This window comes from Mauremys mutica, chromosome 9 (assembly GCF_020497125.1).
Source record: "Mauremys mutica isolate MM-2020 ecotype Southern chromosome 9, ASM2049712v1, whole genome shotgun sequence".
NCBI lineage: Eukaryota > Metazoa > Chordata > Testudines > Geoemydidae > Mauremys > Mauremys mutica.
In genome coordinates, this window is record NC_059080.1 from 1,137,011 (window position 1) to 1,163,027 (window position 26,017).

The window sequence follows — 26,017 nt, forward strand, 5'->3', positions numbered from 1 at the left end:
GTGAAGGCCAAAATATACCTGGTTCCAGTAAGAACTAGATAAGTTCATGGAGGACAGGTCCATCAATGGCTATTAGTCAGGATGTGCAGGGATCCAGTACCAGTGTGGCTCTAGCCTCTGTTTGCCAGAAGCTGGGAATGGGTGACGGGATGAATCACTTGATGATTCCCTGTTCTGTTCATTCCCTCTGAAGCACCTGATATTGGCCACTGTTGGAAGACAGGATACGGGGCTAGATGGACCATTGGTCTTACCATGTATGGCCATTCTGATAGTCTTATATTAAACCCACATGTATCTGCCTCCCGCTGCAACCCCTTAGATCTCACACCCCTCCCAGAGCTGAGATAGAACCCAGGAGTCCTGATGGGGTCGATATCTCTCTCTCTGCAGATTTAGTAACCAAGTAAGAATATATATTAACATTTTAAACCTAACCCGTGTCTTTAAGTGACTTGCCACAAGATGTTAGAACATGTTAGTATTAGAGCTGAGTGGGTCTATTTGATTTTCTTTCTTTTATATAGGAATTAGCTACAGTGCTTCTGTCAGCTAATTGCTAAATTATCTGCCAAAAAAACTAGTTTTCTCAAGTGTGTAAGTAGCCCCTGGCATCATGATTAGTCACCCCCGCCCCCAAAGCTGAAATGGCGCCTCTGCTCACATGGGACAAGCCCCTTCCCAGAGGGATATAGTGAGGGCACTTCAAACTGAATATCTCCTGGATCCTTATGACTTAACTGAGAGTGTCCTGGCTTTTGTGGAGGGTTTGCTGAGACATTTTAGGCCGTATTTTTAGTCCTGGGTTTAGAAATTGCCTGAAGCCGGAGTATATATCCCACCATTTTCAAACAAAATGTGTCTTTGCAAATACAACTTGACATTCCAGTGGTTTGAGCATTGGCCTACTAAACCCAGGGTTAGGAGTTCAATCCTTGTAGGGGCCACTTATGGATCTGGGGCAAAAATCAGTACTTGGTCCTGCTAGTAAAGGCAGGGGGCTGGACTCAATGACCTTTCAAGGTCCCTTCCAGTTCTAGGAGATAGGTATATCTCCAATTATTATTACACATACTCAGTTCCTTTGCTCATATGGCTTGAATTTGATCATCTTTGTCACTTGCCGCTGGATCCTTTCCAGTTTCTCTACATCCTTTCTATACACTGGTGACCAAAATTTTACACAGTATTCTAGCCAACACCTAACCATCACTGAGTAGAGCGATCCTATCACCTCCCATGACTTGCATGTTATGCCTCTGTTAATGCAACGTAAAATTGCATTTGCTTTTTTTTGCAACAGCATCACATTGCTGACTCAGGTTGAGGTTGTGATCTACCACAACTCCCAGATCCTTCTCAGCCATGCTGCTGCCAAGCCAGTTTTCCCCCATTCTGTATTTGTGTCCACCTGTACCCCGATATAACGCGACCCGATATAACACGAATTTGAATATAATGTGGTAAAGCAGCGCTCCGGGGGGAGGGGAGGGCAGGGCTGCACACTCCTGGTGGATCAAAGAAAGTTCGATACAACGCGGTTTCACCTAAGATTTTTTGGCTCCCAAGGACAGCATTATATCGAGGTAGAGGTGTATTTGATTTTTCTTCCCTAAGTGTGGCACCTTAGGTTTAGCTTCGTTAAATTTCGTCTTGGCTTTCGCCCAGTTCTCCAATTTTTCAAGAGCCCTCTGAATTCTATCCTCTATAGTATTAGCAACCCTGCTTAGCTTTGTGTCAGGTGCAAACTTGATCAGTAAGCTCTCTATGTCTACATCTAGGTCATTAATGTTAACATTAAACAACACCGGACCCAGAACAGATCCCCGTGGAACCACACTTGAGCCCTTCCTCCAATCCAACATCATTCCATTCATAGTTACTCCGTTTGCGGTTGGTTAACTGATTATGTATCCACTTAATTGTAAAAGCAGCAAAGAATCCTGTGGCACCTTATAGACTAACTGACGTTTTGCAGCATGAGCTTTCGTGGGTGAATACCCACTTCTTCGGCTGCAAGTAGTGGAAATTTCCAGGGGCAGGTTTATATAAGCAAGCAAGAAGCAAGCTAGAGATAACGAGGTTAGTTCAATCAGGGAGGATGAGGCCCTCTTCTAGCAGCTGAGGTGTGAAAACTAAGGGAGGAGAAACTGGTTCTGTAGTTGGCAAGCCATTCACAGTCTTTGTTTAATCCTGAGCTGATGGTGTCAAATTTGCAGATGAACTGGAGCTCAGCAGTTTCTCTTTGAAGTCTGGTCCTGAAGTTTTTTTGCTGCAGGATGGCCACCTTAAGATCTGCTATGGTGTGGCCAGGGAGGTTGAAGTGTTCTCCTACAGGTTTTTGTATATTGCCATTCCTAATATCTGATTTGTGTCCATTTATCCTTTTCCGTAGAGACTGTCCAGTTTGGCTGATGTACATAGCAGAGGGGCATTGCTGGCATATGATGGCATATATTACATTGGTGGACGTGCAGGTGAATGAACCGGTGATGGTGTGGCTGATCTGGTTAGGTCCTGTGATGGTGTCGCTGGTGTAGATATATGGGCAGAGTTGGCATCGAGGTTTGTTGCATGGATTGGTTCCTGAGCTAGAGTTACTATGGTGCGGTGTGCAGTTACTGGTGAGAATATGCTTCAGGTTGGCAGGTTGTCTGTAGGCGAGGACTGGCCTGCCACCCAAGGCCTGTGAAAGTGTGGGATCATTGTCCAGGATGGATTGTAGATCCCTGATGATGCGCTGGAGGGGTTTTAGCTGGGGACTGTATGTGATGGCCAGTGGAGTCCTGTTGGTTTCTTTCTTGGGTTTGTCTTGCAGTAGGAGGCTTCTGGGTACACGTCTGGCTCTGTTGATCTGTTTCCTTATTTCCTCATGCGGGTACTGTAGTTTTGAGAATGCTTGGTGGAGATTTTGTAGGTGTTGGTCTCTGTCTGAGGGGTTAGAGCAGATGTGGTTGTACCTCAGTGCTTGGCTGTAGACAATGGATCATGTGGTGTGCCCGGGATGGAAGCTGGAGGCATGAAGGTAGGCATAGCGGTCGGTAGGTTTTCGGTATAGTTAATTGTAGTTCTGTCAAGCCTGCATTTCCCCATCTTGCTTATCAGAATGTCATGTGGGACTATCAGATGCCTTGCTGAAGTCCAGGTATATTATGTCTACTGCATTCTCCCATGCCCCAAATCGGTTACCCTATCAAAGAAGGAAATCCAGGTGGTTTGGCATGATTTGTTCTTGGTAAATCCATCCTTGCTGCTAGTGACTCTCTCTTCATCTTCCAGGTATTCGCAAATTGAATGTTTTATACGTTGCTCTAGTTGCTTCCCAGGTATTGAAGTCAGGCTGACTGATCCAGTTCACCGATGCCTCCTTTTCCCCCTCTTTTAAAGATGGGCACAATGTTAGCCCTTCTCCAGTCTTCTGGGACCTCTACTGTCATCCATATTGTCAGATAATTCCTTCAGTACCCTGGGATGAATAGCATTTGACCCTTCTGATTTGAATTCATTCAAATTAGTCACAATATATATCACATCTACTGCATTCCCCTATCCACTAGGCCAGGTACTCTGTGAAAGAAGGAAATTAGGTTGGTTCGGCATGATTTTTTTTTGACAAATCCATGCTGACTTTTCCTTATAACTGTATTAGCCTCTAGGTGGTTATAAACTGCTGCTTAATAATTGTTCCAATATCCTTCCAGGTATCAAAGTTATGCTGTCTAGTTTATAAATTCCCTGGATTCTCTTTGCTCCCCCTTTTAAAGAAAGAGGTACTATGTTTGCCCTTCTCCAGTCCTCAGTGTGAGGCTGGTGAAATTTGACTTGCAATGTTGGCATTGATGAATCAACTGTTTATTAAATTTCTTTGTGGGTTTATTAAATTCAGTTTTTCAAATGACCTGGAAATGGTTTTTCCCTGCTGTCAGTACTTGCTATACTGCACTTACTTTTCAGGACCTTGTCTCCATGGGGACTGGCCTACTGGAGAGTGAAATCTTCCTTCTGTTCAGGCCTTGTTAGTTTCCCCTGGTTGTGTGTGCCTTCTTAGCAGGCCTGAAGTATAAACCAGACCGTGGAAACAGCTGATACCCAAGGAGCCAAAGCAAGATTTTGGCCTTAGCTTATTTTCATCCATGAGATTCTAAGCAATATGCTCCTTATTCAGCATCAGTGAGGAGGCTCAGGAAGGAAGAGGAGGATGAATTTGTTGATTTTTTCCCACATTGTATTTGTTTCCCGTTAACGGGTAGCGATCTGGGTTTTCAAGCTTCCAAATAGTGATTGCCACTAAGGACAGCTCTCATCCTGGTGTTCCTGTGCTGCAGGACAGGGGCTAGCTTGGATACACAACTCCAGGGATGTGGTCTTTGACATCCTAGAATTCTGGAACCACTGCAGGTCATTCCAGGTTTGCATAACAATCAGTTCCCACCATTCAGTGCATGTTGAAAATGTTTCATCCACTCTACAAATAGATCATATGCAAGTTCTCCCGCCACGTGCGGCCACCATGGGGCCATTCCCAGTACCACAGGATTGTATGTTCTGTCCTAATAGTAGACAAGAGTGCCACCTTCCTCACCCACGCTGGCAGTAAGCAGTTCGGAAGTGGTGCAGGTGAGTGGTGAATTATCGGCAAGACCATAGGGCATTCTGGCTTTTGCATGCCCAGGGTGAAGAACTTCCTTTTGTTTCTCTGTTCTAGTAATAAACTCTAATGCACCCTAGACGAGGTATCTTTAGGAGTGAAAAGCCTAATCTTTGCATTGTTGCTTTGCCTTGCTGGCTACTTTAGGATGATTACCCAGAGGTGGAGACCCTTTGGCTGATGACCAGAGCCTGGAATACAGGAATACTTCAGTACAGTGTTGGTAAATACAAGGAGGCTGAGCAGTGGTGTGGGCTGGGTATGCGCTTTCTGAATCACCTGAGATCCCTGAAGAGCAGCTATGAAAGCCAGGTGAGTGTGAGCAGAAGGTGGGGTGGGGTGGGGGAGAGAAGCAAGGAAGGAACTGCTCCGAAGGGAAATGACAAGGCAGAAGACGTCACTAGATGCTTAAGCAACATGCGCTATTATGGGTCTAAGCCTGGAATTGTGTTCCAGAGCTGCTGGTACAACTGTCTAAACCCAAGGGGAAGAGAGAACATAACAGATGTGGCACACAGGCAGAAAGGAATTTATAGTCCTGATACTAGTGAGCTTGTGCAAGCAGCTGAGTGGAGGTACTTTTCAGCTCAGCTGTGGCTGCGGGCAAACCTTTGGTTCTATGCTGGCTGGAGCCTGCACACTATATGCTGCGACAGCATTCTACAGAGGGACATATTTCATAGACGTGGGAGGCATTAAAAGTTCAGATCCCAGCATGCAGTGTGGCTGGCTGCTTAGATAAAGATGGAGACACTAGTTTTTGCTGCAGGCTGCACTACTCTATCCATGATGAGGCCAGCTGTCCTCTGCTCCATTTTAGGCACAGTGTTGGACAAGTTACCAGTGTGACCCTCACTGAGGCAAAGCTTGTGTGCTGCCATGGTGGGGCGTTGCATTCAGTATGAGGGGCTGCAGGAGTCTTAGGATCAGGGCAGAAACTGTTAGGGAAAAGAATACAAGTTTGAACATGAGAGGTAGGGGAGAAAAACGGGGGTAAAGTTCTCTGCCAGGTGTACAGGAGCTCAGATTGGATGATCACAATGGTCTTTTCTGGCCTTGTATTCTATTACAATGAAAACTGAGAGAGACACAGGGGAACAGGTCTCTTCCCCCTTCACTGCATCCCCAAGCAGTTACCTCTCTTTTTTAGTAAGATTGCTGATCACTTAATTGAGCCTCTTACCACAGTACTGGGAAAGGGTCATCTAACCCATCACACTCATGCAGCTACAAGCAAAGAAACATTAGAAGCAGTACAACTAACAATGGAAGTAGACAGGCGGAGAGGACATTCTGCAAAAAGGCAGGTGCTTTAACAAATTAAAAAGAAAACAAAGGGTTTTTCTATACACACTAGTAGCACCAGTGTCACTAACAGTGGGACGGTGCACTGATTTAATTAAACCAGGCTGATGATGCGTGTAGATGCTTTTACATTGGTTTAAAGCTGGCTTAGAGCAACAAACTGAACTGCTGTAAGCCTGGCATTCAGTGATGTAACTAAATTGCTGCAGCTCCCACTTTTAGTGAAACCAGTGCAACTTCTGGATGTAGCCCAGACAGGCTTCTGCCGTGCAGGACACTTCAATGATCAGCCCTCTGTAGGGAGCTGTATAGCTTTTCTTAGCCCTTTACCACGTCAGTTTCTGTCTGCTGCTCTATTACTTCTGGCTCCATTGCCCTTAAGCCTGCCCATCCCTCCCGCAGCAATTTATAGACTGGATGATGGGTGCAGTTATCATGCATTATCATACACACACCCCTGCACTGGCTCCAGTTTAACACTGATTGATTGCAGGCTGGTCAATAGTTTTTGTGCCCATTTAATTGTATCAGTTTTTGAAACACAATCCCTAGCGTGGCTGCAGTTGTAAATAGAGCTGACAATTAATCACAGTTAAATCTGGCGATTAACTCAAAATTAATTGCTATTAAAAAAATTAACCACAATTAATCAATTTTAATCACTGTTAAACAGTAGAATCCCAATTGACATTTATTAAATATTTTTTGATGTTTTTCTACATGTTCAAATATTCTGACTGTGCTCACTTTATATTTTTAATTACAAATATTTGCAATGTAAAAATGATAAAAGAAATAGTATTTAATTCACCTCATACAAGTACTGTAGTGCAGTCTCATTATCGTGAAAGTGCAATTTACAAATGTAGATTTTTTGCTGTTACATATCTTCACTCAAAAACAAAACAGTGTATAACTTTAGAGCCCACAAGTCCTACTTGTTCAGCCATGTGCTAAGACAAACAAATTTGTTTACATTTACAGGCAATAATGCTGCCAACTTAGTCACTGAAAGTGAGAACAGGCATAGCATTTTTGTAGTCGGCATTGCAAGGTATTTACATGCCAGATATGCTAAACATTCGTATGCCCCTTCATGCTTCGGCCACCATTCCAGAGGACATGCTTCCATGCTGATGATGCTCGTTAAAAAAATAATGTGTTAGTTAAATTTGTGGCTAAACTCCTTGGGGAAAAATTGTATGCCTCCTGCTCTGTTTTACCCGCATTCTGCCATATATTTCACATTATAGCAATCTCAGATGATGACCCAGCACATAATGTTCATTTTAAGAACACTTTCACTGTAGATTTGACAAAATGCAAAGAAGGCACTATTGCGAGATTTCTAAGTATTGATACAGCACTCGAACCAAGGTTTAAGAATCTGAAATGCCTTCCAAAATCTGAGAGAGGGATGAAGTGTGGAGCACATACTTTCAGATGTCTTAAAAGAGCAACACTCCAATGCGGAAACTACAGAACCTGAACCACCAGAAAAGAAAATCAACCGTCTGCTGGTGGTATCTGACTCAGATGATGAAAATGAACATGCATTGGTCCACACTGTTTTGAATTGTTATCGAGCAGAACCCGTCATCAGCATGGTCGCATATCCCCCGGAAGGGTGGTTGAAGCATGAAGGGACATCTGAATCTGTTGTGCCTCTGGTACGTAAATATCTTGCGATGACGGTTACAACAGTGCCATGTGAACATCTGTTCTCACTTTCAGGTGACATTGTAAACAAGAAGTGGGCATTATCATCACCTGCAAATGTAAACAAACTTGTTTATCTGAGCAATTGGTTGAACTAGAGGTAAGACTGAGCAGACTTGTAGGATCTGAAGTTTTACATATTGTTTTATTTTTGAATGCAGTTATTTTTTGTACGTAATTCTACATTTGTAAGGTCAACTTTCATGAGTAAGAGATTGCATTACAGTGCTTGTAATGGGGGAATTCAAAAATACTATTTTTATAGTGCAAATATTTGTAATAAATAAAGTGAGCAGTGCACATTTTGTATTCAATGTTATAATTGAAATCAATATATTTGAAAAAGGAAGAAAACATCCAAAATATTTAAATAAATGGTATTCTGTTATTGTTTAACAGCATGATTAATTTTTTTAATTGCTTGACAGCCCTAAACACTTTTCCATTGGTATAAATGCATGCACATTAAGAGGGATGGGCTGCCCTGATTTAACTAATCACTTTCTAAACAGATATAGTTACATTGGTTAAAAAAACCCAAGTGTGTGTAGACCAGTGTGTAGCTCAGGTTGTAGGAACACGCTCTGACCCCTGCCCCTTCCCCTCTAATCGAATGGCAGCTTTGTTTTTATCTGCTCAGAGGACTGTTGGTGGTTCTATTCCCCAGATGATTGGTCTTTATGGCGAGGTGCTGGATAAGTTGGACAGAGCAAAGGGATTCCTTCCAAATGAAGAATAACACTCAGTGCAGCAAGCTAGGGTGATGGCACCCCCTGTAAACATTCAGCTGGATAGAAGAGACTGCTAGCTTTTCAGCGAGTGCTGGGACCAGCAGCCAGGGCCTGCTCCTCTTGGCCATTTGAAAGCTATGTACTTTTAAGGAAGTTTTTATTGAAGAGCTGTAACTGTTTCCTTCAGGGACGTGTATTCATGCTAGAGAGCTATTTAATGGTAAGAAGCTGAGTCATAACTTTATGAGATGGGGCTGCTGTTGTACAGCCAGGCTAGTTTAAATGTAGGAAGTAGCAATGTGAACAATAAAAGTGTTCCAGCACCATGTGCATCTTGTGGCTGCCACAGTTGTCTTCCTACATAAATATTTACTGGGTTGTTTAATTTTCAGTCCATTTCAGTATGGACAGGCATTTAGACCTGCTGGCCAGGATTGCAGCTATCAATCACTTTGTTATAATAAAGAGAATAGGTGGCTCGCTCACGCTGTCACACAAAATGCTAAAGCTCTGGCTAGTGCTGCTATTTATAAGCTGCTAAATATAACATACTGAGTTAATCAATGCTCACCCTTAACCTCCCAAAAAACAGTACACAGGCTGGAGACTTCATCCACAGCCAAATGGATTGGGTGAATAGACAACACCCCACCAGCTAAAATTTAATAGGACTAATACAACCTGACCTAAGCAACTTGGTGCAGCCTCTGTTTCACAAGCAGTGCTATAGCTCAGTAAAACTGGTGTGCAGCCACCATTTCAAAAAAGCAGATGGAATGTTTGAGTAGGTCACACATACAACGTAAAACATTAGTTACATGCTCACTTAAAGCAGCTTGAGTTGTGATTACCTTCTAAGAGACAGCTGAGTGGGAAAGGCAAGAGCCTTTGGGCATACACTGTCAGCATATTTCAGCCAGGGCTGCCTTATGGTAAGCAGACGTGAAGAACAATCAAATAAATGGGCATTTCATGTAGGGTGGCCCACAGAGTTTTAACCTCATTTATTTGCCTCCAGTGCAACTGCTCTTCATTATGTTAGGGACCATTGGGTTGACAAGGGCATGCGGTAATTGCAGCACACTGCTATCTCATGCTGAACTAGGAGAGAGGCATTGGCACTCAAGTGATCTCAAGATCTGGACCACTCCCTCTAGCCCAAATGCCCAGGAAGGACAGTGATTTTTTAAGGTAATCTGAGAAAGCATGTGGATTTTAGAGCACTTACCTACAGTAGTACTACTACCACTTAGAAAAGATCACGCCACCATTACTGAAGGTGTCAGTTTTGCTGCTCTTTGGAAGGAAAGTTGAGAATCAGTGTCACAGCGCAACACTGGCAGATGACTTAATTCAGCTGTACGTGCACAAGATCAGCAGCTGGTGCTTAACTCCCACACTAGTGCACATTGGCAGACCACAAGGAAAATGGCCAACTCCAGGCACCACTGCACCCCCTCCTGCAATTAAGTGCTGTATGAAAGGGCTTTATTAGCAGAGCCCTTGCTCATGGTCAGATGCTCCTGAATGTAAAAAGCGGGCTGCAATGTTATTCTGTATAGTGAAAGTATTATTTCTGTAGGCCTGGAACAACAGGGTGCCTGTTCCCACTCAAACATTCTTCTTCCCTCACTTCTCCCTCCCCCCCCCCCAAAAATCATTTAAGCCAAACACACACACACACACATTTTGGATTATTTGCCTTCTGATTTTTGAGGTTTAGGTTCACAGTTTCACACTTTTCTCTACAACAATCTGGGCAAAACCAGGTATTCACATGGCTCCAGGAACTGCTTTCATTTAAAATAAAAAGATTACTGCCAGGAAGGCTTGGCTTTTTAGAGACGCTTAAACATGTGAAGCCGAAAGTCTCAACAAGCAGAGGGCAAATTAAAAAGCCAACATTTAGTTTAAAAAAACGTGGCATAAAGCCAAGCTAATGGTTTTGGGGGCCTGATTAATGACCCATCTGCACTATGATGCCCCATCTCCACCCAGCAGCTGGAAGGCAACCCTTATCTAGGCCTCCTTCTGAGGTGTTCTACAGCTGGTAACTAGCTCATTTCCTGAAGTCTGACACAAGCAGATGCCATTGCAGAATTCACAGAACCTGACATATTATATACATTGCATGAGATGCTTTTCAGTATGGCTCAGGTCAGTAGTGAGAGACTTTGTTTCAATGCTAGTTAGTCAGAATTTAATTGTAGTAGTAGACTTAGAAGAATTACTTACCCTAAAGTAACTGTGATTCAGTGATATGTTGTCGTCTGTATGGATCCCCTCCTTGTATATGAGATCTGTACAGTATTTCTTTGAATAGCAGTAGTTGGGGGGGGGGGGGTGCTGCACATGTGCCCTGTGCCACCTCATGCGCCTCTCTGAAGGCGGAAAGGGCAGAGTGACTCTGACCCCCTCATCAGTTCCCTTGCAGTTCAAAGCCTGTAGTAGTTGTGAACTTGGAAAAATGACGATGGAGGGTGGGTCGTTGGATCTGCACTGACCTCTTGAAGAATCACAGTTACCTTAGAATAAGGAACCATCCTTTGAGTATATGTCAGCATGGAGCTTAGGAGCATGGATCAGCGTTCATTTCGTGCTCCCCATCAGTACCTGGCCCATGCCAAGGAAGCTAATGATCCGACTAGCGGACCAAATTCGGTGATGAATCCTGGTCATGTGCCACCCGAGGCATATTGTGCATGCACTAAGAAGAAGCGAGGAACTCACTGTTGGTGACTGGCAAAACATTCCTCCCTGAATGGTGGGAGTGGAGTTCTAGCCATACCAAACAACAACTGGAGTATTGCCCTGCCAAATGGGCATTTGCCCAGGTAGCCATGTCAAGGGCAATGTTCAACAAAATTCAGTGAGTTACTCCAAGCTGCAGCTTTACCGACCTGAGAGGTTGGACTGTTCCTGAAGCAGGTGGTCAACACACCCTGTGCCCTGCTGGAGAGTGCCTTGATATTTGATGGGACAGGCTCACCAGTCAGCTAATAGCAGATGGACATGCACTGTAGATTAAGTTGGAGATTCTCTGTGAAAAGACTGCATGACTGGAAAAGGCTTGGTCCAATCAAGGTATTATAGCAAAGCCCTGCCGACATCCAGAGTCTGCAACTTCTCCCTCGGTATCAAGAGTGCGTCATGAAGACTGACGAGGTGAGCGACTGGTTCAGGTGGAAGTCAGACCATCTCAGGGATGACCTTGGAATGTGTCCTGACCACTACCGTGTCCCTATGGAAGGGCATAACCTATCTAACCCGAGGGCAAGAATGAAGGAGGACCTTAAGGAATTTAAATACTGTTAGAATGTCTCATGACTGTACCAGTGTGTGGCACACAGATATTGCTGCTAGGTTGACCTTGAGTTTGTTAAATGCGAATCCATCCTGTTTTAGTACCAGCATATAATCAAGGATTGTCAATGTATATTCCTGTACTAGGTCCATGTTCTTTTGGACCACCCATGTGGAAATTTTTTTTCCCATCAGGAGAGGTAAATCTTCCTGGTGGATGGACTTCCTGTTTTGGATGAGAATTTTCTGAATGCCTCTCTTTTAGTAGTGGTCAATCAGCCACCATCAAAGCAGTCAGATGGAGTGACTGCGGGTCCGAGTACAGGAGTTGACCTTAGTTCTGGGATATTACATCTAGGTTGGCTGGGAGACAAGTTGCCACATGGACAACTGTAGCAGGTCTGATGGTCAAAGCTGTCTCGGCCAGTAAGGGACTATCAGGATGACTGTAGTTTTGTCCTGCCTCATCTTGTATACTGATTTTAGGGATCTGGGCAATTGCTAGAAAGGGAGATATGTATCCTTGAGACCACCAAAGGAGAAAACTATCTGGCAATAAGACTAAGCTCACCCCTCTGCTTGAGCAGAAGTTTAAAGGACAAGTCCCTCCCACCCCCACTCTCCCATGATAGACATTAGCTGCCTGACAGACCCATTCAGTAACCATTTGTGAATGGTCACTGCATGTCTGCTTGAGAAATCTGCTCAGTCATTGCTGACCCCTGGTACATGTAGAACCAGCAGGTTTATCCTGTGTTGGTAACACTGCTTCCAGAGCTTGATGGCTTCCTGGCAAAGAGGAAATGCTTGAGTGCTTCCTTGTTTGTTTCCATAGTGAAGTGCAGCCATGTCAATCAGAATTTGCATTGTGGAGTTTTGCAGAACAGGCAGAAATGCTAGCCAGGCTGGGCTGATGGCTCTCACTCCAGGACATTCATGTGTAGCTGTAAATTGTTCTGAAACAATCTCTTGCAGCTGGCTTCAGGTGAGTACCCCAGCATGTCCCTGGAGCATCTGCGATAAGTGTCAGTTGGAGTGGGGGCAGAGAAAGGAACCACCTTTCCATTCATTTACTGGGTCTGCCCACCAAGCGAGCTCTTGTAGGTCTTGAGGCAGGACTATTATCCTTCTGTTCATGTCATGTTGGGACAGGAAGACCCTTACACCACAGAGTAATTAAGCTGTGGAGCTTGCCGCCACATGGTATTTTGGGGACGGAGTATTCAGTACGATTCAAGAAAGGCTTCAACACTTGTATGGTATCTGCATTTACAGCAGGCTTGGAGATGTCTCTAAGCTATGTGACTACCCATGCTTCAGGACATGAGCCAACCACTAACAGCCCTGACTGAGGAAGAAACCTCTCCCCTGTCATGCTATTTCATTGTCTTTTCTGAAGCTTTTATGCTTGAAGGATCAGGTATATACACCACTGTCAGAAACCAGACTAGAGGGACTATTGCTCTTTTCAGTCTGATAATCACTAATATGCTTAACTAAACAAAAAATTAAATATGTGGACTATAACCTGAGAGTCATCAGTAAACTACCTCGTGCTTTCTGTTACCAGTTCTTCAAAAGCCACTTTATTCCTGCATCTCCAGCTTCTGAAAGGAAAACTGCAGGGTAAGAGCTTTCAGTCAGTCCATCTAAATCAAAACTCAGTTATTCAATTACACGTCTAAAGTGTCTGTAATAGAAATAACCATACAGGAAACCACTTCTTTAAAAAATGGTTTATGAGCTAGTAGAATGGGGAAAGTTCAGCTCATCTACATGACCTGGAAACAAGCTCTAACTTTTTATAAGTTTCAATTTAACAAGTTAAACCAACTATTAAATTAGGTCAGTTTTTCTTTTTAAAATTAGGCTTTACTTTGAAACACTGATTTCCAGCCCTTTGATGTGGGAGCTGATTTTTTTTTTGGATTCTGAGGCTGGGCCTGCTACTGGGATTGTACAGTGATGCACCATTAAAATAGTAGCCTCTCCCCATAAGAGAACATAACCCATTCACACACTAAATGAGTACACTGGGAATTTCAAAAATACATTTTAACTACAATAAAGACAACTCCACCCCCACTGTTTTACTTTAGTGTAGTGTGTCATTGTAACGTCTGCCCATCAATAGTGTACAAATAGCATGTTTGACTAAGTTAAATTTTAGTACGACCCTCCCTCAGCTTCATATTCCTATCAGTGAAAAACAAGCCATGTCCCCTCCTTTGCAGTACGGGCAGGACCAGATGCAGCAGGGATTTCATAAAGGCACATAATTGCCACTGATAAAAAGTGGTACAGCTAATTCCCCACATTGCTTGCAGGCCACAGATTCTCATGTCCTCAAGGGGCTTTGGTCCAACTGTGTTGGCCAAATCTATTATGATACAGTATTATGGAAGGCCTGCAACCACAACCCCTCCTCAAAGAGCTAGTGGCATTGGTAATACTGCAGAAGGGGCCTTCTTGTTGCTATGGTCACTAATCTAAACCCAACAACTGCTCTTCTTCAGGATTGATTTTTAGGGGCCCGCCCCTCCCACCTGGAAACCTAAACATTTTCAGGCTTTGGCATACTGAGCCTAACCCTTCGGTTCACTGCAGCCCAGCTAGAGCCCACTCAGGTGCCAGGATCAGCCTCCAAATGGCAGGGATCCACTACACAATAAAAGGTTTTTACAAGAAGGTCTCTGAGTCAGAGTTCATTGCAACTCTCTGTTTATTAAAAATATATGTCTCCTTGGAAGAAACACTGGTAACCAACTAGTGTCATGACTGGATACTTTCACTTATGCCATGGAATAAACTGGCCTTTTTCTCCATGTGACTAGAAGCGAGGGAGACAGGCTCTTAGAAAAAAAGTAAAGGAACTGGAACCTTGTGACTAGCATCTTAGGACCTTGCTCCTATTTCACTTATGCCAGCTCTCTAGAGAATGGGGCTTGTGTCATCCGGAGCAGAACCAATAGAGCAGGCAGTAGCTATAACACTGGACATCAGTCCATGTCCAGAATCTACTCTTTTTGAGAGACTCTAGCTCAACAGCAGTCCTCTCTCCTTTAGCTCCACTTAACAGTAGTAGTTCCATCAATGAGCTTTCTGTCACTCAGGATTGCTAAATCCCTTTTGGTCTCCTGTGACACTTGTCAATCACTGAAGGAATAGCTTCTCACTTACCAGAATGTATCTCTACATACTTACAGCAGTTCTCACTCATATTTAAAACTGAGGCCACTGCACAAAACACAGTGACACGAACAGCTATCGATCACCTCAGGGAGTGGACAGTATTAGCTGGTGTTATCTAGCTGGAAACAGCAGTGGTCTGATCCTATTAGGTAAGGTCAGCAACAGCTTGGTTTCCTTCTGTAACATCCAACTGTCACCACATGGAAAGGAGGAAGACATACCTGCTCACATTTTTATGGTGACCTCCTTTGCTCTGGTGTACAGGAATGTGGCATGGAGAAAGTTTTAAAATTTTTCCTTGCAGAGGAGAGGGCTTTTGCATTAGAATGAGGGTACTTGAAAAACAAAATCTAGATTGGAAAATCCACAAATCCTTTTGGAAGAACTTTTCCTGAGGTGGAGCCACATTCAAACACACACACCTGCACTTCTCAAAAGCAGCACCCTCTCAGTCCAAGGAAGACTACATGTCTGTGGTCGTATACCACTCACCTGGTCATAAGATCTCTTGATTATACAGCATGACGGTACAATTCTGTCTGCATTTCCATACCCAACAGACTGCAAAGCTCCTGAGACTTTCTAAAAGTGGATCCCAAACTTCAGAACAGGCTTTATGCAGACACTTGTCAATAGTAGAAATATTAAACAGAAGAGGTGAACAAGCACTATCTGCCAAGCTCTGAGTCCCAGGGACTCAGGAAGGGGCTCTGCTGCTTTGCTGCACAGCTGCTCCACAGCAAAGGTCCTCACCCCTTGCAGAGGACACAGCAGTTTTCACAGTTACTGGAATTCTGAACTCTGTATTAAAATTCCATTATTCATTTGGGACGTTGTGAGTTTCCATCCCAGGCACAGCTATGGTCTTCTCCCAGCAGCAGAGGGGAATTCCGGTGTGCTTTCATGAGGAAGACTGGAATTCCCTCACCATATCACACACCAGATTCTAATCCAGTCTAAGGTCCCCAGGGAGATCAGATGGATGGCATTTGCTGCATCCACATTGAAGTGTTCTGTCAGCAGCACAGATCATCTGGCTTGCTCATTCCACATGGGCTGTTTCCTAACTGTGACACCCTGGGTCTGGATTCTATTTACAATGTAACCATCTTAAAAAATAAGTTAAAAAACTGGATTTTATACCCACAGGTCATTATTAACATGAGAAAATTCTAATAAAAAAGCCGACACAGCAACACAATATGGTTTTGGTTTAACATCTGCTTAAAAAAATAGAACAAAAAGGAAACCTCTCATGCAAACACATTAGGTGGTGTGTAAAACAATGTGCAATTTAATATCCATTCTCTCTCGCTCTGCAGCCTCCTGCTCAGTCTGGTTCTTCCAGTTTCACTTAGATCAGCTGCTACAGGTTATTCTGGCCCTCTCTGCACGCACAGCATCCCAGTTTCTCTGCTCTGCCTCAAAGATCTGGGCTTTGGTTCTCAGAAAACTGACCAGATGTGAGAAGCATCTGAAGCACTTGGTACCATTTCAATCTCTTCTTGACCAGAGTGGGACTCCCACGCCCAGTGACTGGGATACAACAATTTAAAAAAATCCTTGCAATAATATAGTACCGTTTTAGGAGGTCCCTCAGGTTTTCTAGTCCACATATATATAATATATATATAATATCTTTATATATATTATATATAAATTACATATACAGATAAATAAAATGCTTTCTGTTGCACTGTTCAGAGCTACAAGGCAGTGACACATGCTTGGAGAAATGCCCCCAGGAGCTCCAGTCCTAGCTCATATTCAAAAAAATCCATTGTTTCAGTTGTTCTTTACATAAGTCCTCAGCTGCCTCCTCCCATCTTGCTTCTTGGGTTAAATTTTAATAATAATAAAAAACGACTTGAATGGGATCTCATCTGTCTCTAATGGAGCAGCGGGAAGGTCCATGCAGGAATGGTGGGGACAGTCACGTGGTAAGTGAGATTGATTCATCCCAACAAAAAGAAACAGGACTAGAAAACTCAATCTTGCGACGATCTAAAAAAGGGGGCAGGAGAAGTATTCATGTCCCCCCGCCTTGGGGCATAGGTGAGGGAGGGATTTCAGACATCTGCTCACAAGGAAGTTGATGGGGGAAGTCTTCAGAGTTTCTCAGGGGATGGGACCCAGATGTAGTGCCCAGACTGGTCCTCAATGATCTGTTTGATTTTGTTGTATATCTCTTCCAGAGAGTCTCCTTGTACAATGGCTAAAAAGGGAAAGAACAAGCCAGTCAGTCAACATCAGGCAACACTGCTCCACACCTGCCCACACCACGCAAAGGTCCCTTGCGCAGCTAGTGAGGCAAAGCAGCCAGAGGGGATGGGAGGGAACGGTGCGGCACAGCTACCAGCAGACCTTAGCGAATCCTGTAAGTAGTTCTGGATCTGCGCTAGGTGAACAGGCAAACCGGGGACATGGGGAGTTAAGGATACAGAGTACCTCCAAGCAGATTAATTCTAGGGAGAGCTCATGCTGATCTCATGTTGGCATACTCTTTTCACATGTACGAAGTACCAACTAGTCTCTCAACAAGGGACTGAGAATCAACTTCAGACAATTACATTAAAACACACTAGGTACAGAGCCTTTGGGAGTAATTCAGTATTCATTATTTCATCTACCTTTGAGTAGGAGCTGCGGGCACTTTCAGAAAGACTGGCTCATTACAGCTGCCAGCAGGCCCAAGGACCTAGTTTAGTTTCCAGCTCCCAAGGGAAGAAGTTCTTGGGGCTTCCTGGGAGAGGATTCCCCAGCCAAGCACATCTCACTGCCCAAAAGTTTCAAGTTCACACATGTGTTTTCCCTTTTGCAATCCCATCTTATTTCTCCAGTAACACCCTGGGGGATCACAACCCGTTCCTGTTGTTGTCGTTGCCTTCACTTAACTGTAGATGATTGGTTTTGTCCTACTGAGTTGGACTCAATGCTTAATGAAGCCAGGCAGATTTGGCTCTCTCTCTCCCCAGAACTCATTTGCTCCAGCTCCTAGATCATTTTGTTGCTTTTTGTTAGACTCCTCACAATTTGTCAATTTTTCTGGCTCCCACAACGCACCAGAGCCCTACAGACAGGCAGTCTATCCCCCCCCTCCATGATCCATGACACGAGGCCTTTATACATGCAGCCCAGAATCACAGTGGCTCTTTTGCAGCCATTTTACATTGCAAAATAATCTAATCTGCTCTCCCTTATTGCTGCAGGGCTCACTCTGCCATTCCTGCTCCCCCTGGTTTCCCTGCCCAGCAGAATCCCATTCCATTTCCTGCCCATGTTTCCAGCCTCCTCCCATTTAGTGTCACCTGGGAATGTCACCCATGTGAAGCTCACCCTGTCTCTATGAACACAAACATGTTAAATAAGGTCTGCCTCACCCCAGCTTCCGCTGCTCCCAAAGAGGCCCCTCTCTCCCCTTGAGATGCTCCCGGTTATCAGCACCCTGTTTATGGGTTTTACCCACGTTTTCAGCTCAATGAGCCAATTTGAACTTATTTTCCACATGAAACTGTCTGTTGGTAGCAAATAAAGACACAGTGTGCCTCGCCTATGTTTCCCCAAGCTGTTGGCGTGAGCGTATCAAAAAGCAACCCAAAAAGCACTGGGAATTCCTCGGGCTTCTCCTGCTCACCTTTGTGAAAGGACAATATTCTGGGGAGGGTTTTAACCTCCCAGTAACTGGCTCATTCTAGCCTGAACTCCTCTGCCAGATGTTTTGGCTGGGAAAGTTCCTAGGGTAGCAGTCTGGCATACGAGATGGCAACTGGTGGGATCACTCCTTTCCTTTCAAGCTGGTAACACGTTTGCTCCCCTTCAGCCTTGGTGCCTCCAAAGCTGCCCATTATTTTCCAGAAATAATTGTGTGGTACAGCATGCCCACTATTTTCCTTATCGCGTGAGGACACCTGCTGTGCTGGCCAGCTGATCTGTGGAGGCACAAGTTGCCAAGTACTCCCTTGCCGGCCCTTCAGCAAATGCTGCTTCTCTTCCTAAGCAGCCAAGTACCCATGCTTTTCTTGAAGACGGACTGTAAAACGCAGTTCAGTCTTCACCCGTCAAGTCACTAATTTCATCCTTCAACTCTTTTAAACGGTCCTTCTCTCTCTAGTGCTCCCTGCCCTCATGTGCTAAAATCCCTGGTCCCATGCAGCCCTTCAGCAGCATTCATAAGTCTTGCTTTTCTATTGTCCTCTTTTCTCCTTGCTGCCTTCAGCAATTCAGAAGATCCTGTATGGCTGCCTCCCTCTGCGTCTCCAGGGCAGGTTTGCCGTTACCTCCAGATTGCTGAAGGGCCCCTGCATGAAGCCACATTCACAGACTCGTATCCATTTCTTGATTGTTTTCGGAGGGGCGGGACAATTTCCCATGACCCTGACAGCAAGGTGGTGCTGAAGGGGTCACTCCTGCCCATCCAGGACTCTTACCTGTAAAATACTCTCCAAACTCCTGCTCCAATTTCATGGCTTTGTCAAAGACCTTGTTGGCTTGTTCATATGTCTGTCTCCGGTTCATCTCCCTGCAAGGCATGGATGAGAACAGTCTGAATGTGGTTGTTTTTTTTTTGTTTAAAAGCTACCGCCACCACCAGTGCTGGGAACCCTCCACGCATCAGTGAGCTAGGCCCTGGTGCAGCCCCTACAGACTTCTATTGCAAGAGACTGGGTCACATATCTAACTTCAGGTGCTCTCTTGCTGCCCTGTGCAATACAACTCCAGCTCCAGCAATTCCTTCCAGCACCATCTTTCCACTTCACCCAAAGAACAGAAGTATGCTGGGAAGCCCAGGCAATCCCATGCCTTCTGCTGCAGTCCATGTGACCCCAGAACCTTGTAGTGCAAACTAGCAGAGGGCACAGAGGATTCACAGTTTTACAGAGATTCCATGGGTTGGATATAATTCACAAAAGGGTGGAGTCTGAGGTCTCTGCAGAGAGCCAGTAGCCCACTGGTCATCAATCACTGAAATGGATGGATGGATCATATTTAAGGAGTTGCATGTCTATACTGAAAATTATGTTCTTAAGACAGGTAACCAGGAGGTAGCATGTTTCGGACAGGTTCCTTTCAGGCATGGGGTAACAGATGCTTATCTCCTTATCTGGCCATTGTGTAGTGTGTCCGCCAACGTAGGCCTATTTGCACACTAAGCCAGATGCTGATTAAGAGATTTCACAATCTACCGGAAAGGAGTGTACAGGGAAAAAGACAGCCAGCAGGGGTATCCTGCTTGGAAATAAGGGCAGTGGATTGTTCTATCTGGATGTGCAGACGGGCACCTGGGATCTTTCATCAAGGAGGCAAGTGGACAGTGTGACTTATTTAAGAGCCCAGACAAGCCTGAGTATAAAACGCTGGAAGGACTTTGGGTGACCATTGCTCTGTAAGAGAGAAAAGCAGCTAGTGACGCAAGTGTAGGTTCTAGAATGCACATTATGATTTACTTTTATCTACAGCATTTGTTTCCAATACTTCTACTGCGGTCACTTGAATTTCTGCACTTTGTTAAATAAACTTACTGGTTTTCACTATATACATATATAAGTGTAAGTTATACTGGGGGGGGTCCTCTGCCCCTGCATCCAAAGCTGGTCTTAAGGCTTGCTCCACCATCATCAGTTTAAACTTGGGCTCCCTATTTTTTCAGGATGTACCCTTGGAAAAAAAGTGCAGATCTTGCACTTACAGGGAATATGAGCATCTCCCAAACAGCAGAGGCATTAAGAACGCCCGTCACTGGTCAGGATAGCCTCACAGTGAGAGAAGTGCCTTTTAAATCCCACAGAGCCTGGCATCCCTGAGCAAAATAACCAAAAATAAGGAAAGATTTTATATCTATAAAATACTTTTAAAAAATGGAAAGAAAAAAGGGAACAACTGTTCCAGGAACTACAAAACACTACCAAAGAACTAACCAGATACTACTATCTGCTAAATTCACCATTAAAGAGAACAGGCACACAGCAGACTGCCAGACTGAAGGTGGCTGAAATGAAACTGATGGTTGTTTGACCATACAGCCCTTTATACTTTCCGCCCAGGGCACAAAGGTGTGGGGGCATTGCTACCAAACATCTCTGATCAAAGGTACAGGCGCACCTGGAGTGGAGTGCCCACAGGGACACTACTTAAAGGACAGATTTCATGATTCTAAGGAAAGAAAGGAGTGAGAGCAGCAGAATAAGCACAAAGGACTTTAAAAAAGCAGACAAACTCAGACAACTGGTAGATAAGGTCCCATGGGAAAAAATAAGGGGACAAAGGAGTTGAGGAGAGCTGGCAGCTTCTCAAGGAAACGATATTTAAGGCACAACAGCAGGCTATCCCAATGGGAAGGAAAGAGAGAAAAAAAAGTAAAAAGGTCATTATGACTCTATCAGGAGCACCTTAATGACCCGAAAAGAGGAATCCTAGAAAAAACGGAAACACAGATAAATTGCTCTGGAGGAGTACAAAAGAATAGCACAAGCAGGTAGAGACAAAATCAGAAAGGCTAAGGCACAAAATGAGTTACACCTAGCAAGGGCCATAAAAGGCAGTAAGAAGAGGTTCTTTACATATATTAGGAGCAAGAGAAAGGTGAAGGAAAGGAAAGGGTAAGTTCTCTACTGAATGGGTAAGGAGAGCTAACCAATGATGATGTGAAGAAAGGCGAGGTATTAATTGCCTATTTTGCTTCACTAAAGAGGTAAATTATAACCAGATACTTAACACCATTAATATTAAAAACAATGGAGAAGGAACACAAGACAAAATAGGAAAAGATCAGGTTAAAGATATTTAGATAAGCTAGCTGTATTCAGGTCAGCAGGGCCTGATGAAATTCACCCTAGGGTACTTTAGGAACTAGCTAAAGCAAACTCGGAACCATTTGCAATTATCTGCTAGAACGCCTGGAGCACTTGTGAGATCCCAGACGTCTGGAGAAGGGCAAACAGAGTACCTATCTTTAAAAGGGGAACAAAGAGGACCGAGGGAATTACAGAGTAGTCAATCACCCTATCTTTGATACCAGGGTATATACAGGAACAAATCAGTTTGTAAGCACCTAGAGAAAAATAGGTTATATTGTCAAGAACAAGTCATGCTAAATCAACCTAATTTCCTTTGACAGAGTACCTGGCCTAGTGGATAGGGGAAAGAAGAAGTAGTGATGCATCTCGATTTTAGTATGGCTTTTGGCACAGTCTCTCAGATGACATTCTCAAAAGCAAACTAGGGAAATATGGTATAAACTAAATTAAATATAAGCTGGGCATACAACTGGTTGAAACACTGCATTCAGTGGTTCACTGTCAAACTGGGAGGGACATACATAGTGGAGTCCTGCAAGGGTCAGCCCTGGGTCTGGTACTATTCAATATTTTCATGAATGACTTGGATAATGGAGAGGGGAGTATGCTCATAAAATCTGCAGATGACACCAAGCGTGGAGGGGTTGCAAGCACTTTGACGGACAGGATTAGAATTCAAAAGGACCTTTGCAAATTGGAGAATTGGTCTGAAATCAACAAGAAAAATTCAGTAAAGACAAGTGCAAAGTATTACACTTAGGAAAAACCAAATGGACAACTACAAAATAGTTATAACTGGGTAGGTGGTATAACTGCTGAAAAGGATCTGGGGTTGGATCACTAATTGAACACAAGTCAATGTGATGCAGGTCTGGGCACAATACCTTAAAAAAATGTGGATAAATTAGAGTGCCCAGGGTAGAGCAACAAAATGATAAAAGGGCTAGAAAACCTGATCTGTGAGGAAAGATTAAACAAACTGGGTTTGTTTAATCTTAAGAAAAGATGACTAATGGGGATCCTGGTAACAATCTTCAAATATGTGAAGGGATATTACAAAGAGGATAGTGATCAATTGTTCTCCATGTCCATCGGTTAAGAAGTAATGGTCTTAAACTGCAGCAAGGAAAATTTCAGAAAAAACTTTCAGAATGTACAAACATAAATATAGCCGTATTGAGTCAGATCAGTGGTCCATCTAGCCCAGTATCCTCCTGTCTTCTGAGAGTAGCAGGTGCCAGATACTTCGGAGGGAATGAACAGAACAGGGCAATTTATTGAGTGGTCTATCCAGTCCCAACTTCTGGGAGTCAGAGACTAGGGACATGCAGACCATGGGGTTGCATCCCTGACCATTTTGGGCTAATAGCCATTGATTGATCTATCCTCCATGAAATTATCCAGTTCTTTTGTGAATTATACAAGTTATAGTTTTGGCCTTCACAACATCCCCTGGCAACGAGTTCCACAGGTTGACAGTGCTTTGAGTGAAGTACTTCCTTATGTTTGTTGTAAACCTGCTGCCTATTAACTCCATTGGTGACCCTTGGTTCGTGTGTTATGAGAAGGAGTAAATAACCCTTCCTGATTCACTTTCTCTACACCACTCATGATTTTATAGACCTCCATCACACCTTTCTTAGCCATCTCATTTCTGAGCTGAACAGTCCCAGTCTTAATCTCTCCTCATACGGAAGTTGTTCCATACCCCTAATCATTTTTGTTGCCCTTCTCTGCATCTTTTCCAATTCTAATACCTCTTTTTTGAGATGGGGCGACCACATCTGCATGCAGAATTCAAGGTGTGGGCATACCATGGATTTATATAGAGGCAATATGACATTTTCATTTTATTATCTATCCCTTTGCTATTGGTTCCTAACATTGTTTGCTTTTTTGATTGCCGCTGCACATTGAACAGATGTTTTCAGAGAACTATCCACAATGACTCCACGATCTCTTTCTTTAGACCCCATCATCGTGTATGTGTAATTGGGATTATGTTTTCCTACGTGCATTACTTCGCATTTGTCTACACTGAATTTCACCTGTCATTTTGTTGCCCAGTCACCCAGTTCGGAGAGACCCCTTTGTAACTCTTTGCAGTCAGCTTTGAACTTAACTATCTTGAGTAATTTTGTATTGTCTGCAAACTTTGCCACTTCATTGTTTACCCCCTTTTCCAGATCATTGATGAGTATGTTGAGCAGCACTGGTCCCAGTACAGACCCCTGGGGGACACCGCTATTTACTTCTCTCCACACAGTGAAAACTTTCCAATTCAGAGGATAGTTAAATTCTGGAATAGGATCCCAAGGGAAGTCATGGAATCCTCTCATTCGAGATTTTAACAACAGGTTGGACAAACACCTGTTAAGGATGCTCTGAGGCAGGGGTTCTCAAACTGGGGGTCAGGACCCCTCAGGGGGTCACGAGGTTATTACATGGGGGTCACGAGCTGTCAACCTCCACCCCAAACCCCACTTTGCCTCCAGTATTTATAATGGTGTTAAATATATAAAGTATTTTTAATTTATAAGGGGGGGCTGCACTCAGAGGCTTGCTATGTGAAAGGGGTCACCAGCACAAAAGTTGGAGAGCCACTGCTCTTAGGTATCTCTGGTCCTGCCTCAGTGCAGGGGGCTGGACTAGACGACCTCTTGTGGTACCTTCCAGCCCAACGTTTCTGTGATTTTATGACAGCGACAGGAGCAGCCTTTCCCACAAGCCTTTTCTGAATTAGAAGCAGCAGGAGTGCAGGCTCCTGGTCCCTGCAGCTATCGCACCCCAGGGGTAGGTAGAAAATATGCACTTACATGAGAGCTTCAATGGATTTTGGCTTGATGAAAATGGCAATAGGGTAAAGTTGTGCTTGTTGCAACCTCTTGATGGCGTTGCCAGACACGTCCAGGATGCAGTGCTTCCCCTGGCAGGGCACAAGAGGAGACCAGCGTCAGTCAATCACTTTCCTTCTCTGAAAGTAGCCTGGAGCAGGAGGACCAGGGATGGAATATGCCCATCCCAAGATACAAGCCGACCCCCAACTGGGGCAGAGTGGCAGCACCCAGAAGGGACTAGGGCTTCCTTTCAACGTTCAGGACATTGTTTACAAACCAGCAATGGGTTCTGCCATGCTCTGAGCACAGATCATTTCTGTTCTTCTACCCACTGGAAAGAACCTCTGCACCAGCACTTGTGAAGATAAAGCAGGCACTGGTGCTGCTAATTGTGGCCTTGGTAGCCCAGTGGCTTAGGAGGCCTGAGTTCTGCAGGACTCCTGCCTGGGGAGGGAGGTGGGTTTAGTGGCAGAGCACTGGGCAGTCTGGGCTGGGTAATGAGGTTGTGGAACAAGGCCACATGGCTTGGCAGGAATCCCTGTCCGATTGGCTCTTGTTCCACACACAGTTACATGGGCAATAGGTGCAGCCGCAAGAGGGTCAGAAATCATTTGGGTAAGCTGCGGGCTTCCCCGGAGCAGTGTCGCTGCCTCCACGTTTACACTCACTCTCTCTGCAACTGCCCGCACTGACTGGATGCTGGTCCCATAGAGATTGTCATTGAACTGCCCAGCCTCTATGAACTTGTTGTCCTGAATATCTTTCTCCATCTGCTCTCGGGATGCGACAAAGTGATAGTCCTGCCCATCCACCTCATTCTCACGCCGAGGCCTGGTAGTGTCTGAAAGAGAGGGGCTTCATGAGACAGAGCCCACTGCAACCTGCCAGGCACCTACAGCAACCCTGCCTTGCCTCTCTTTGCCACCACATGGTTCAGATGCAGCAGGCAGGAGAAACAGCGGCCCCTCTCCAGAGCACACCTCTGCCCAGAGCTGCACTGGGTCACTAACTCACAACCTGAGACACACACGAACGCCAACACTTACGTGGCACGCAGGAGCCAAACTTGTGTGGAAACTCGGAGATGAGGTCGTCATTGACACGGTCCTTCATTGGCCCCAGGATGATCACTGGCCTCGCATAGTGAACTGGAAACAAGAAAAGCCACAACCCTGAGGCTGAGTCTCTGATCCCAGCAGCTGCTCCCACACCCGCTGAAGCCTGAAGTGGGCCATGTGGCTCCAGAATACTTGTGGTCAATACACCACGGCCATTCGCACAGCACACACGCCTGTGGTCTGTGGAAATACTCAAGGCCCTTTTCCTGCAGTGGGGACTAAGCTCGGCAAAGCTCCAAGTCTACCCAAGGACAGAACCCTTCTCGTGCTAGAACACGGACACCTTTCCCACGCACACGGAAACAGCTTCCAGGGACTTGTCTTTGGGCTCAGCCCACAGACCGCATCAGCGACACTCCAAAGAGGCAAA

The 26,017-nt window shown here is 44.7% G+C and overlaps 2 protein-coding genes across 17 annotated transcripts in view; one reads left to right on the forward strand and one right to left on the reverse strand.

Moving 5' to 3' along the window:
• The window catches only part of TEX11 (testis expressed 11), a 120,190-nt gene extending 111,497 nt beyond the window's left edge, over positions 1-8,693 (forward strand). For 9 of the 10 annotated variants that reach the window (XM_045030819.1, XM_045030818.1, XM_045030825.1 and 6 more), the window contains 2 exons: positions 4,796-4,960; positions 8,340-8,693. In XM_045030819.1, coding sequence (XP_044886754.1) covers positions 4,796-4,960; positions 8,340-8,411 — 237 coding nt within the window. In that variant the 3' untranslated portion in view covers positions 8,412-8,693. Of the gene's footprint in view, positions 1-4,795; positions 4,961-8,339 lie in introns of those variants that run through there. The other variant, XM_045030827.1, reaches the window with a different exon arrangement.
• Positions 8,694-16,104: 7,411 nt separating this feature from the next.
• DLG3 (discs large MAGUK scaffold protein 3) overlaps positions 16,105-26,017 on the reverse strand; it is a 169,684-nt gene continuing 159,771 nt past the window's right edge. For all 7 annotated transcript variants that reach the window (XM_045030734.1, XM_045030735.1, XM_045030733.1 and 4 more), the window contains 5 exons: positions 25,576-25,677; positions 25,198-25,370; positions 24,509-24,618; positions 19,326-19,417; positions 16,105-17,113 (listed from right to left, as the gene is read on the reverse strand). In XM_045030734.1, the coding sequence (XP_044886669.1) occupies positions 17,007-17,113; positions 19,326-19,417; positions 24,509-24,618; positions 25,198-25,370; positions 25,576-25,677 (584 nt within the window). In that variant the 3' untranslated portion in view covers positions 16,105-17,006. The remainder of the gene's footprint in view (positions 17,114-19,325; positions 19,418-24,508; positions 24,619-25,197; positions 25,371-25,575; positions 25,678-26,017) is intronic.